Raw genomic sequence first — 13320 nt, forward strand, 5'->3', positions numbered from 1 at the left:
TGGGTTGGCAGGCTAGCGTTCTACCACTAGAGCCAATGCCACATGTACCTTAAAGGATGCATATTGTGTATATTAGCTACACACGCATACATTTGGTATAGGGCCTGAGCGTGCAGAGGAGGAGGGGAGCGCATGCTGTCTATAGTTCTGACCTGATGGGGATGCGCTACTATAGTAGTAGTAAACGTGCGCTCTCTCTCTCTTTCTCTCTCTCTCTCTCCTACGCTCTAGCTAAGCGTGGACCATGGTGCACGGAGGAGAGCGTATGCTGTCTATAGTCAATACGTGCTCTCTCCACGAAGGGAACTGTTTTCGTGAGAATGCTTGAGACTACGAATGCAGTCGCTCGACTGACACCTCCTTGAGATGTTCCTCCTAAACATCTCTGCTAGGAGAGAACCTTATTCCCATCCGTTCACCCTTTCTTACAATCGTTATGATTATTTTACTATTTAAATAAGCACATATTTATTATTTATTTAATATTTATTATTTTTAATTATACATTGAATAGAGTACACTTTGTCTATAATCTTTATGTTCAGTGTCTGACATAGCTATTTTTAAATATTCAGGTGAATTTTTATATGAATTATAGTCATCTGTAAATCTTTCGACTGTGTCGATCCCTTTTGATTTTGCTTGTTTTTGTCTTTCCATCATCAAATCGTGTATCTTTTATGTATTTACTGCAGCACATACTATATTCTCGCGGTTTTGACTATGATATATGCATGATGGTTTAAATTTAAGACTTAAATCTTCCAATCGCGGACATCTCATTTCAGTTTCGATATCTAAAATATTTCTGTAATTAAAAAAAACTAATTAAATTCGAATTTAGAATTTTGTACTTTTATATATTATTTGAACCTACTTTTCAGGAATAATTTTTTTGAGCCATTGCTTCTTTTGTAATCCTTTCACATAAATATTGTAAATACAATTTTGTAAATGACTACGTATAGTACAATTTAAACATAATTTTATTTTCAACGAATAGTAATTAAATGTATTATAATACTAATGTAAATAGCTACACTATGAATAATAAAAAAAAATATATCTTATTGAATAGTCTTTTTTCCTTTACTTAACTATCCTCTTATTTCCTTTTGTGGAGAGGTAAAGAAAAAAGTTCTTAATGTAGCCCTTTCCAATGAATTTTATCTCAATGTAAAGGTGACTCATGAGCGTTGATTCGAAAGGAAGTACCTCACAGGTAAGAGCGAAGGTTGGGGCTCTCACTATTCCTATAATTAACCTTAAGTTCCGATAGAGGGCAGTCATTCGAGTTCTAATATATTTATAAGAAGGATGCATAGTTTGCTTTACCATCATTCAGTGAGAAGAAATAGCTATAGCAAGACTATCCTCTTGTGATTCATCACGGCGCCTATTAGAAGAAACAAGAAGAGCATTCGCGCTTCGAAGTATGTATGGTTCTCAGATAATATTCAAATTCATCATCTTCCTATTGAAGACAATGACTCGAGGAAAGGAGTGTGGGAGCAGCTTGCGCGAGATCGAGAACGCTTCCAACGTCGTATTATGCAACTAATTAGTATAATATTGCGAACACTATTTAAAAAACGTATAATAATGATGAATCATATTCTTGAACCTATACTAAAAAATCATTGTATAGTATATACACTTAACAAACTAAAAATCTAAGTGGAGGAGGATGAAGCAGCAAGTGGAGGTGAAAGAAGTAGCAAGTGGAGGGAGGTGGTCGTGCCGGCTAGACAAAAGTGTAGTAGAGGGGTAAAGGTCTTAAGAGAGAGAAGCGCTCGGAAAACGTCATTCTGTTAGAAGAATCATTACCAGTAGTATCCACTTCCTTCTCCACTAATCTCATGTCTTCGATAGCAAGATGGACTTAGAAATGTTAAATAAAATAGCTATGAAGCCCTTTGATCCACTACCGGAGAAAAATCATTATGAACTTGAAGAAAATCATTGTTATTTAGTAACAGACTTTAAAGAAGAAGATAACAATCGAATCATTCTCAAGCTCGATTGTGAATTCCAACTTATTTTACCAGATCAAATTTCAAGAGCCATCAGGAAACATTATGATCATTATAAATTACTTTCAGATGATGTACAAAAATATTGTTTACAGATTGAATATCATAGCGCTGGTAGATTTCAATTTATTATTTAATGTAACATCAATGTATCTTGGTGAGCTTGGCGATTTCGCCTTCGCCTATTTGGACGATATCATCGCAGTATCGTCCAAATTTGAAGATCACCTACAACATCTTAAAACCGTGTTAGATAGGTTGTGTAGAGCTGGCCTCTCGATTAATCGAGAGAAGAGCGTCTTCTGTAAGCCTGAGGTTTGTTGATTAACCGCGAGGGTATCAGGCCTGACCCTGAAATGGTACACTCTATCGTGGAGTAGCCACGACCAGGAAACGTGCGACAGCTACGCACCTTCCTGGGGGTTGCTTCATGGTACCGCCGATTCTTGAGTAACTTCGCCACACACGTTCAACCGTTAACGTAATTGACGGGGATAAAGAGCGAATATGTGTGGTGACCAGACCAAGAACAAGCCTTCGCCAAACTCAAGGCTCTCATGATATCCGCACCGTGTCTCAGGTACCCGACGGGCATTACGTGCTGGAAACGGATGCTAGCGCTAAGGGAATCGGCGCCGTCCTAATTCAAAGAGAAGGAGACGGAGACCGGATTATCGAGTACGCTAGCAGAGTCCTTAACCCGGCGGAGCAAAATTACTCTGCTACGGAGCGTGAGTGCTTGGCGGTCGTATGGGCTATACAGAAATTCCGTCCATACATAGAGGCGTACCGATTCAGGGTGGTAACGGATCATAACAGTCTGAAATGGCTGTACAACCTGAAGAACACGATAAGACGTCTAGCCCGATGGCCCTTACAACTCCAAGGTCATACTTTCGAGATCGAGTATCGAAAGGGGGCCGACAACGTATTACCCGATGCTTTGTCGCGCGCTTTTGAGCCCACGAAGGCTGAGGTTAGTGCGTTGGACCAGCCGAAGCCAGGTGACAAAGCCTGGTACGCGGAACAGTTCAGACATGTCGAGGACAATCGAGCAGACTACACAGATTGGAAAGTAGTTGGCAAAGTGATGTATCACCAAAAGCCGAGCTGCGACTACCAAGGCGAAGATGGATACGAGGACGCATGGAAGCTTGTCGTGCCACTGGAAGACTGCAAGGCGGCCCTGTTCGAAAGCCACGATCTTGAGACTGCGGGACATTTGGGACACAAGAAGACCTTCGACCGCGTCGCCAAGTCCTACTATTGGCCAGGGATGTACGCGAACGTCAAAGGTTACGTCCAAAATTGTCAGATTTGTCAGCAGTGTAAGGTCGAAAAACGGCTTATGCAGGATCGGATGTTGTCCACGCCTTGGCAAGTGGTAGCGGCCGACATCGCCGGACCCTTTCCGAGGAGCCCTCGAGGGCACGAATACGTGTTGGTATTCATCGACTTATTCACACGATGGGTCGAGTGTAACGTAGTGCCAACGGCAAGACGATTGCGAAGGAACTCCGGGAACGAGTAATCCTGTGCTTCGGTGCGCCTAAGATCTTCCTATCCGATAATGGCACCGAGTTCCGCAACCAGCTGGTAGACGGGTACCTGAGAGGCTAAGGGATAAACCGGACCTTTACGCCGACCTATACCCCACCGGTTAATAACCGGAAGCCCCGAACACCCTTCGGAGACAAATGGACGAGCTTGCAGCCAGAGAGGAAGATTTGCCTCGAACCGGACAATGGAACGAGCATATGAAAAACCACCGATTCGTTATCCAGCAAGCTCATGACATGGCTTCGAACGAGCCCCGGAGACAGGCGAGATATTATAACGCCAAGCACAGGACCACCGGATTCAAGGAAGGGGACTGAGTATGGAAGAAAAATCGCATACTATCCAGTGCGACGCAGGGTATTTCCGTGAAGCTAGCGTCAAAATTCGTAGGTCCCTTCATTGTCACGAAAGTACTCGGAGTCAACTCGTACCGCCTTGCCAACCAGCAGGAAGAGGTCACAGAATTGGTTCACGCTAAAGACCTCAAACCCTACTATAGACAGGAGGATACCTTGCCGGAAGGAGAAACCCGACAGCGAGATGACGACGATACACCTACCACCGAGGGAACCGAGGCGACGAACGTCCCTCCTACTGCGAGCGACGCGACAATACGCGGAAACGGGCGCGCGGACACTACGGATGATAACGCGACCACTTCGAGCGCACCTCGTCATGCACCCCTTCCGATCCTTCCGATAAGATCGTCATAACCGTCCCTCCAACTAACATAGCAAAGCGCCCGCGAGGGAGACCGCGCAAGAACGCGCTAACCACCCAGACTACACCGTATCAACAGAATCCATGTGTTCTCCCTCCCATCGTGGGAAAAAGGAAGAGGGGTAGATCGTTGAGAACACCGACCGTGGATACATGAGGCCCTGCGCACGAAGGACCTGGGAGACGACGCAAAGGACCCCACTTTCAATCCCGGCGCCGAAGGCCCTGGGCAGCCGAACAGTCGCCCACCTTCGATAATCGAGGAAAGGGTTATAGATTCTAACACGCGTGATTGTTACAGGATGAAGATCACCTTCGAGCAATTCGAAGAAGCGGCAACCGCCCTCATTAGGCTGGACCTAGGTCCCGCCGTCGAGGGAGTCGTGCACGCCGCCCTACACCTCCTCGGAGAGAAGTAGGAGGAAAAAGAGCAAACACGGATGCGAGCTCATTCGAGCTCATCATCCGTGATTATCGAGGAGATCGCGGGCGAAGAATCACTGCGCTCCTCGACGTGTAGGTCGTCGTGCGCGAAGAGTCGACCACGCTACCCACAGCACCAGCGGGAGCAATCCCCATGAAGCTCCCACAACTTCCGTAGGCACGCAGACGGAGGGAGCCTTCGACGACGCGACCTGGCGCCCTAGGTTCACTAGCCAGGCATCCTCGCCCGGCGAACGAACCTGGGAGGAGATAGTGGAGGGTTTGAAGGAGGTCGAACAAGGCCGGACCACCCTCAATACCCTCCAACGAGCCGTATACGCGGAATACGACGCGTATATGGCTGCGGGACACTGCCCCAGTGATATGGATTACTGGAACGAGGTGGTGTCCCGCCGCCGCCAGTTCGCACAAGCGCTAAAAGGGGTTCAACGCCGTCACCGCCAGGCCCACGAGGGCCCGGTCGGCGACGCACCTAATGGCCCCACCCAGCCTCCAGCCGTCGTAACCAGACCAGTGGCTCCAGAGGTCAGGTCGGAGGCCACGACGGAGTGGGGTCCACGGACATCCGGGGTAACCCTCGTGGTAAACTTGGACAGCATTAACTGAGGTCAAGTTACTGGACCCATCCACATAAACCTTGTAGTGGGGTCCGCGGGTGAGGACCACACGGCTGAAAGACCGTTGTGGTCCGCCACAAACAGACGTGACGGGTTGCCGCTGACCCCCAGGAAGCGAGGCCTTCTTCGTGGTACCCTCTCCCGCGCACGGTGGGAAGGGTGCAACGTGTGCCACTACCCCGGGGTAACCCGCACGGATCGTTGTCCCCGGGTCCGACAGCACGTCGACCTGGTCCAGGAGAGGCTGGGATGTGAGGCACGCGGGCACCGCCCGTTGGACGCAGAAGGTCGGGAGATACCCCAGTGACCGGCCAGGTTAAAGATCCCTGCCCCCATGGGCAGGGCCACACCCACACCAACGTCCAATAAAAACGAAATATCACGGAGAACGTGACCTGTTATTATCCTTTACACTCTTAACCTCCAAAAGAATAGCGCTAATGATTCTATTGTCGAGGACCCTATACGTCCAGACTGGAAGGGGGCTGTGACGGTAAACGTCTTATTAGCGCTAACGGCCCAACCATGCGGCTGCCCATGAGGGCAGCACCTACCGATAGGGAAAATGTGACGAGGGAATTCGGCACGCGACGGGACGAAACGCACGCGTATGAAAATATGGCAGTCGAAGATCAGCTATCGATATCGCCTGATAGGAGTCGAGGATTAGCACCCGGTCGCTAAGCTGTGCAAGGTGAGATAATTGATAGTTCCCGAGCTTTCCTGAGTGCCGAGACGAGCTGATCCAAGCCTGCAGGAGCCGTGCCCAATACTGAACACTACGAGTGCATGCAAGAGTGTGTGAGTGAGGAATTTCTCCATCGAGGCCGAAACCGTGAACGCAAGTTTTCTCGTCACAAACAAAAAAAACAATAGACTTTGCCGTAACTCGATTGTGAGCTACATTCTCTCGTGTTGCCGTACAATTGTTAATAAGGTAAGCTGGCCAGCTTAATTTCGCGATCGCGACCGAATTGCTGAATAACTAATCTCTCGTACTCGCTAGAAAACGTGCATGTATTATCTCGGCAAACAAAGAGCGGCGAGCGATACGATTCCGCATGTTATTGTTGCGCGCGCGTCCTGTAAACATAAACACGCGGGCCGAATACAGTGTATAGTTTAGAGGAAATAAACAATCTTTCATGTGATATTGATTAGAATTTCATCGTATTTATTTCAATAGTAGATAGTTGGTTGACTCACACCCATTCCCTCCTGCTATCCGGTTTTCGTGTTTGAACGTATAGGTAATCACGCGCGCTCTTCGATACGATCGTGCGCATTAAATTGAATAAACGGTATTCACTCCGTTACAATATAAATTTTAGAAATATATATTATTGATTTGATCTTTTTGTTTCTTATATATATATATATATATATATATATATATATATATATATATATATATATATATATATGAAACATAAAAAAATCATATTTCTAAAATTTTCAATTAACTTAAAAAGATTTTTTTATCACATTGAAATTTAACATTAAAATAGAAAATAGTAGATTAAAAGAAAAATAATAGTACACAAATATTTTTTTTAAATAACAGGAATTTTATTGACAAAAAAAAAGAACAATACTTTTACAACAACACGCCTGGTAATACTTTGACAACATATTGCATAATCATGCATCCTTGATGTACATTCCACGCACACAGTGATATGTCAACGTGGTAAAAAGAATACAACAATCCTAGCATCCAAACATATCTTATATCTAGTAATTTCAAGTTTACACAAAATATTGAATATATCTCGCTGCGACTGTTCAACCCTTTCGCTAATTTTATTCATTTTTTCATTCTGTTTGTCAATACTCCTCTTATGATTGCTTAAAAAATCTTCATAAATAGATACCATCCTGATGGCTGCATTCGATTCACTTTCCGATGCACATTTCTACGTCAAATGTAAATCAGAAAAAAGTCTTGTAATAAGACTCTTCATTGATGATAACGCAGGCTCGTCTGTACATGCATACGGGTTAGCAGTATGTACGCTAGCCATTGCGCGCGCTGTCTCTTCCCACATTGTTGCTTCCCGATACTCGAGTTTATACCGTCAACAATAATCTCTACTTCTTCGAGGACGTACTGGTATGGGGCTGAGTCCGATTGGCATATTGCTGCAACTTCTGTTGCGAATGAAAAGGCAGCGGTCAACCCAGCGCTGATGTTCCGTTACAGGGTCGTCACCTTCTTCTCAAATACAGTCTTCCAGACCATATTTAAAAAAGCGCACTTGATTAATCTTCCTCGTATAGTAAAAGCCGGCCGCAGCACGGTCTGATGGTTGTACGTTTGCGCATGTCCATTGAGACGTGAAGCTATTCAGCCTCGCTTGCTGAAATCTACACAAATAAAAAATTACAAAAATATGTCAAAAAAAAATATTCTCGATACATAATAAAAAATGATTAACTATAGTCAATCTTGTTGGCCCTCATTGTAGAATCCTCGTATTACTATTTTTTTCTTTCTTTCACACTTGACACGCTACGCAGTACACGCTTGATACGAATGCGACTGTTAATGAGATGCAGATTACTTTTATAGTGGACGGCTGAGATTTCCGCCTCCATTAAAAAGTTCCATACATGCCATACGTTCCATATATTCCATACATTTCATTGAAAAATTACAATCCTTGTATACATTACAGAAAAAAGTCGATATTTTTAACATTTTTTAAAATAAATTTTCAAAATTTTCATAAAACATGTCATTAGAATTCGATGAAATAATATTAAACAAATTAAAAAAAAATTTTGATATTACCGAGAATCAAACCTGCGCTCCGAGCATCCGCACGTCAACGCTCTACCGCTTGACCTATGACAACTCTTATAGGTAGAGTACGTATTGACTATATTACTTTTTGATTTAGCAAATGAGATAAATATTATTACGAATTGTCTTTAAGACAATGAATATTACTTAAAAGATACCTACATTATACTTACCTGCTACTTCCACTAAAAAAATATAATAGTGAAAAAAATATATAATAGGGAAGAATAAAAAAACGCAAGGGTACAGTTTACAAATAATTATCTTTTTTTTTGTTTGTTCAAACGTGTAGCACTGAAAAGTGATGTTTTTTTTCATTATTAATTTATTATAAAATTTATTATAAATTTATAAATAATAATTGATGATATCAATGAAATGATTCGATGCAGCTCGCCATTGTCAACGGATTGCTATCGCCTGCCATTGCCATTGACCGATTTGAATGCCTTGCATGTTGAGTGAAAAAATGCGCAAGTACGATCGCGATCGCGTAATAATACAGTTTTGCGTCTCTGCTCCGCACTAATCGCTATTATTTCCCTAGTTGCTCCCACCACTATGTTTTAAATACTCCCACTGTTGATTATGATCGTCTTATGCTCGCGATAAAAATCAGAACAATTGCGTGTCCTCCCAATTTTTAATCCAATGACCGATGCTCGGTTAGTGTTTGCAGAAAGAATAAAAAGTGAATTGATTCGTAACGTTAGGTCAGTGAATATTTCATTAGCAGTGAAAGTTCAATGATAAGTTTGTGTAAAAAAAGAAAAAATGGAGAACGACAAGAACAACATTTTTTGTGATTTGGAGGAGCTTCTGTCGACAGATGCCGAGCCGCGGTAAGATGCAATTACTGCAGCCGTAGCAGCCATCAACGACGAGTTTTCCTGTGAGGAATTGGATCATCTTATGCATGAGATGTTCATATTTTCATTGCCTATTGCTATATGCAAATCTCCAGCAAGGGCAGACCCGGAGTTGCCGCAAACACCACCTGCGCAAATTCATATTTTGGAGGCGAGAACTATCAAGATGTCACTGACACCTCTACCTTCAATACTGTAAGTATTTATTTTTATTCTCTTTTAATTTCTCTTACTCTCTCTCTCTCTCTCGTGTTATATGTATTTTTTTGATATATATATTAAAAAAGACTGTGTTCTTTATATTAAAAAAGAATGAAAATGCATGAAGAAGTAACCGTGCGGGCGTGTATGTGTGTGTGTATATAAGAGGGAGTATATATTCTCCAATTCAAATTTTATTTTTTCTCTCATATTAAATTCTTATTTTGTTCTTTATCGCATTCTTTTCACGTTACTTAAAACCTTGGTTTCGTCGTTAACGGCATAATGAACGGTTACTTCGTACTCTCTCATTCTTTTTAATATAAAGAATTCAATATAAAGAACAAATATGTTCTTCATATTAAATTTATATTTAATTAATTAGTAAATTAATTAATTTATTAATACTATTACAACAGGCATCGGTCGCCACTCCAACCATGTTCCCGATTATCATTGACGGCGCATGTGTAAATTATATGCGTATATACGAGTATATATATATGTATATTACTTTTTAATATATATTGTTTTAACATATATAAATAATTTTTTTCTATATAATTTTTGTTACAGATCTGATAATGATGATGACGTTGAGATAGTGTGCGAGGTAATCGTCACACGTCCACCACCACCACCGCAACGCATGACACACGTGGACCTGGTGACGCCTCCAGCACCCTTCGCGGATCTCGCGACGCGTCAACCGCTCTTGGTGAATTTAGTTTCACCAGAGAAACAAGAGCAATGAGGAAACGTATTAATTTTTTTTTCCCATACAAATAATACTTCTTTTTTCTAATCGGGGGTAGTTTATTATAAATTTCTTTTGTTTCTTCGTTGCAGGTCGACGATCACGACGACACCATGGCTGACTACGAGGGCTGGAACTGCGCGTCTTTACTACATGTCGACGATCACGACGACGACACCATGCCTGATTGTGAGGGCTGGGACTACGCATACTGCGTCACTAGTCGTTGCAGTTGGCGGCCGTAGTAGGTCGAATCTCCACCGCAGCGTAGGAGCAGGCGACACGTAGATCGGATATGTCGTGCGTCAATTATTTCAATCGAGGTTACCAACTTCTTAAAATACCCCGCAGGACCATCCACTTCTAGGAACATCTCAGACGTACTGTGCGATCTTGCGAGGAAAAAAAGACTGTCACTCTAGGACGACGCAGTCGACGGCGCACCGCGCTATAAAATAGCAAAATTTTTCCCCGCAGATAACGACGACCACGATCACGACGATGACAATGACGATGACGACAACAGAGTCTATTATATCATAATTAGTATTTATATTTATATTTTATAAATTTGTATATTAACTGCTGTTTTGTATTTTGTTATTTTTTAAGTTTATTTTAATAATTAATTTTATACATACATAGTAATAAATGATAAATAATAATATATCTTTTATTTCAGTGAACACACAAACACCCACATACACGTTGAACTGCAAAAAATTCATTTTATACTAATTATATACGTGTATACATTATTAATTTTATATATTAGCACTTTTGGGCCCTATACCAATCATGCAGCTAATATACACAATAAGAACTGTCGGGGCACTAGTGGCAGTGGCCCTAGCGGTAGAGCATCGGCCTGCAGATACGGAGTACGCGGGTTCCATCCCATGATCCATCCATTCGTTTTTTTTTCGATAAAAATTTACCTTATTAAGTCTAAAAAATTTAACACGCACGATAAACGGAAAGCATGTGAACGCACGGGCATTGGCTCAGAGAGCACATCAGCTCAGCAGGGGAGCGGGGTACAATGAACCGAAAGTGTGGAACATAGAACGCACGGGCACGGGCATCAGCTTAGCAGGGGGGTGGTGAATCGGCAGTACCGGAGCACGACATAGAACACACGGGCATTAGATCAATAGGGGAGGGAGGGTGAGTCATCATTGCCGAAGCACGTAAGAGGAGGGGAGGTGAGTTGACAGAGCTGAGCTGAAGATGCACGGACATCTGCGCAGGGTCTCAGCTCAGTTGATACCCCTCTGAGCTAAGGCTTCTCTTGTCTACTTGACTCGACTCTTGATTTTAATTTCCCCTGCGTATGCACGCACGCAGGCCGCTCATGGATGTCGACGGTGAACGAGACCGAGATAATCCTACTATTATTTACTCGTCCCCTGTCTCTCGTCACAAAGTTATTCCCTACCTTTACAAATAGTTTCGAATTTAAATATGCACATGGTAGTTTATGCTTATAAAAGTAAATGGCTTGAAGATAACGAAGAGGCTTATAAACTTTGCAAAATTATATTGTCACCTACAAGAGAATGCAAGTTGACTAACATTGGAAATAATCTATTCGTTGGTGGTCATTTATCTAGAAATAGTTCTGAGTACGTATATTAAATTATATTGGCAAAAAACTGAATTATTTCATGTAAAATACAATTCAAATAATAGAAAAAAGTTCGACTTTGTTTAAAATTTTGAGCATAGAACAACTAGAAATCTAAAAAAATTATATACACTGCTGGTCACCTACTTTGGGGGCCCGTCGCCGCAAAATTAGTCAAAACTTTAAAGTTCAATGTCTCTGGTAAAAATTAACTTACAGAGTAGCCTCGGTAGCGTTTGAAAGGTTTTTCCAAGAGCTTTCAAAGAGATGTAGTTTTTCATCTTTTTGGCGTACCACCTGTAAAAAAAAATTTTTTTAAATCGAGAGAAATTTTTTGGCCAAAAAAATAGTACAGTATTCCACTTGCAAATACAAACCATTTTTTCTCCTTTTGAATTTTTAGAATTTACGGATATAAAAAATGTTTTAAGAAACTGTCACTTCCCGGAAAAAATGCCCGTGCGGGCGTTGGTTTTAATGAAAATAATTTTTTGACCAGTGATTCAGATAAAGTTTGATAAAAGTTATAAAATTCTTAAATTTTTGTTTAATTTTTTTCCAGATTTGGCAAATTTTCAAAGTTAACAAAAATTTTCCGATTTTCAATGTTGAATTATTGCTTGCAAAAAATTAAAAAACAAGTGTTAGCATCCATGAGTTATACTATTTGAAAGGTCTTAAAAAGACCTTTCAAACGTCACTCCGGGCAACTCTATACATAAATTTTACCAGAGACGTTGAACTTTGAAGTTTTAACTAATTTTGCGGCGGGGGGCCCAAAGTAGGTGACCGGCAGTGTATATAATTTTTTAAAATTTATTTAATATTTATTTTAATTTTTAAATTGATATATCTAGACTCAGACTTATTTGTAAGTCAAATCTAGTAACTGACCTAAAAATAAACGTGGGTGTATAATAAAAAATTTGATATTATTTTATCAATTATAGAGATTTCCGTTTTCAAAAGTCGGGAAATGGAATGTGAAAAACAAACCAATATATCTGTCACTTATTGTATGATTGGATTTATAAATGGAATATTCCTCTGAATTGGATGAAAATTCACGTTCTAGCAAAGATTCTTTACAGAAATCACTATTAAGATTCATTATGATAGCTATTCGAGCTATATCGGAACACTCTGTTCTCGCACTGCAGATAAATCCACTTATTAAAATTCCGATAAGTAGCAATTTAGAGGGTTGATTTGTTAAAGTAGTATTTCTATCTTTTTCTTTAACCATAACGAAGATAAAAAATAATGTTAATAGAATTTTATACTAAAATTTTTTAATTATTTGAAATAAAAATATCTAAGAGTCGCTTTAATTGTATTTCAAGACCATTTAGATGATAGTAGACGTATACTTATATATACATATATATACACACGTGATTTACCACATATGTAGATGCCATACTACGATAATACCAAATATGCCAAGTATATTATTAAGATTCTTTTAGCTAGAAGCCAAATAAATGCTTAGTAAGTGTTCTCCGTGCAGTATCGTTTCATACTTATTATTGATAGTGGTTCTCATGTTAATCGATTCTATGAAGATGAATAAAAACTATCAACTAATATTGTTAATTTACTTGAAATTCTCGGATGGTTCAATTCATTTTCAAAAAAAAAATTATTTATTGTATCTCTAATTTATATGAACCACAGGTTATTATG

General features: G+C 40.9%; 1 protein-coding gene across 3 annotated transcripts in view; it reads right to left on the reverse strand.

Moving 5' to 3' along the window:
- LOC131673122 (uncharacterized) overlaps nt 1-13047 on the reverse strand; it is a 974862-nt gene extending 961815 nt beyond the window's left edge. For all 3 annotated transcript variants that reach the window (XM_058950873.1, XM_058950865.1, XM_058950855.1), the window contains exon 1: nt 12631-13047. In XM_058950873.1, coding sequence (XP_058806856.1) covers nt 12631-12880 — 250 coding nt within the window. In that variant the 5' untranslated portion in view covers nt 12881-13047. The remainder of the gene's footprint in view (nt 1-12630) is intronic.
- Between the last annotated feature and the right edge of the window lie 273 nt (nt 13048-13320).

Source organism: Phymastichus coffea, unplaced genomic scaffold, assembly GCF_024137745.1.
Source record: "Phymastichus coffea isolate CEN01 unplaced genomic scaffold, Cenicafe_Pcof_1.1 PCOF00013, whole genome shotgun sequence".
Classification (NCBI taxonomy): domain Eukaryota; kingdom Metazoa; phylum Arthropoda; class Insecta; order Hymenoptera; family Eulophidae; genus Phymastichus; species Phymastichus coffea.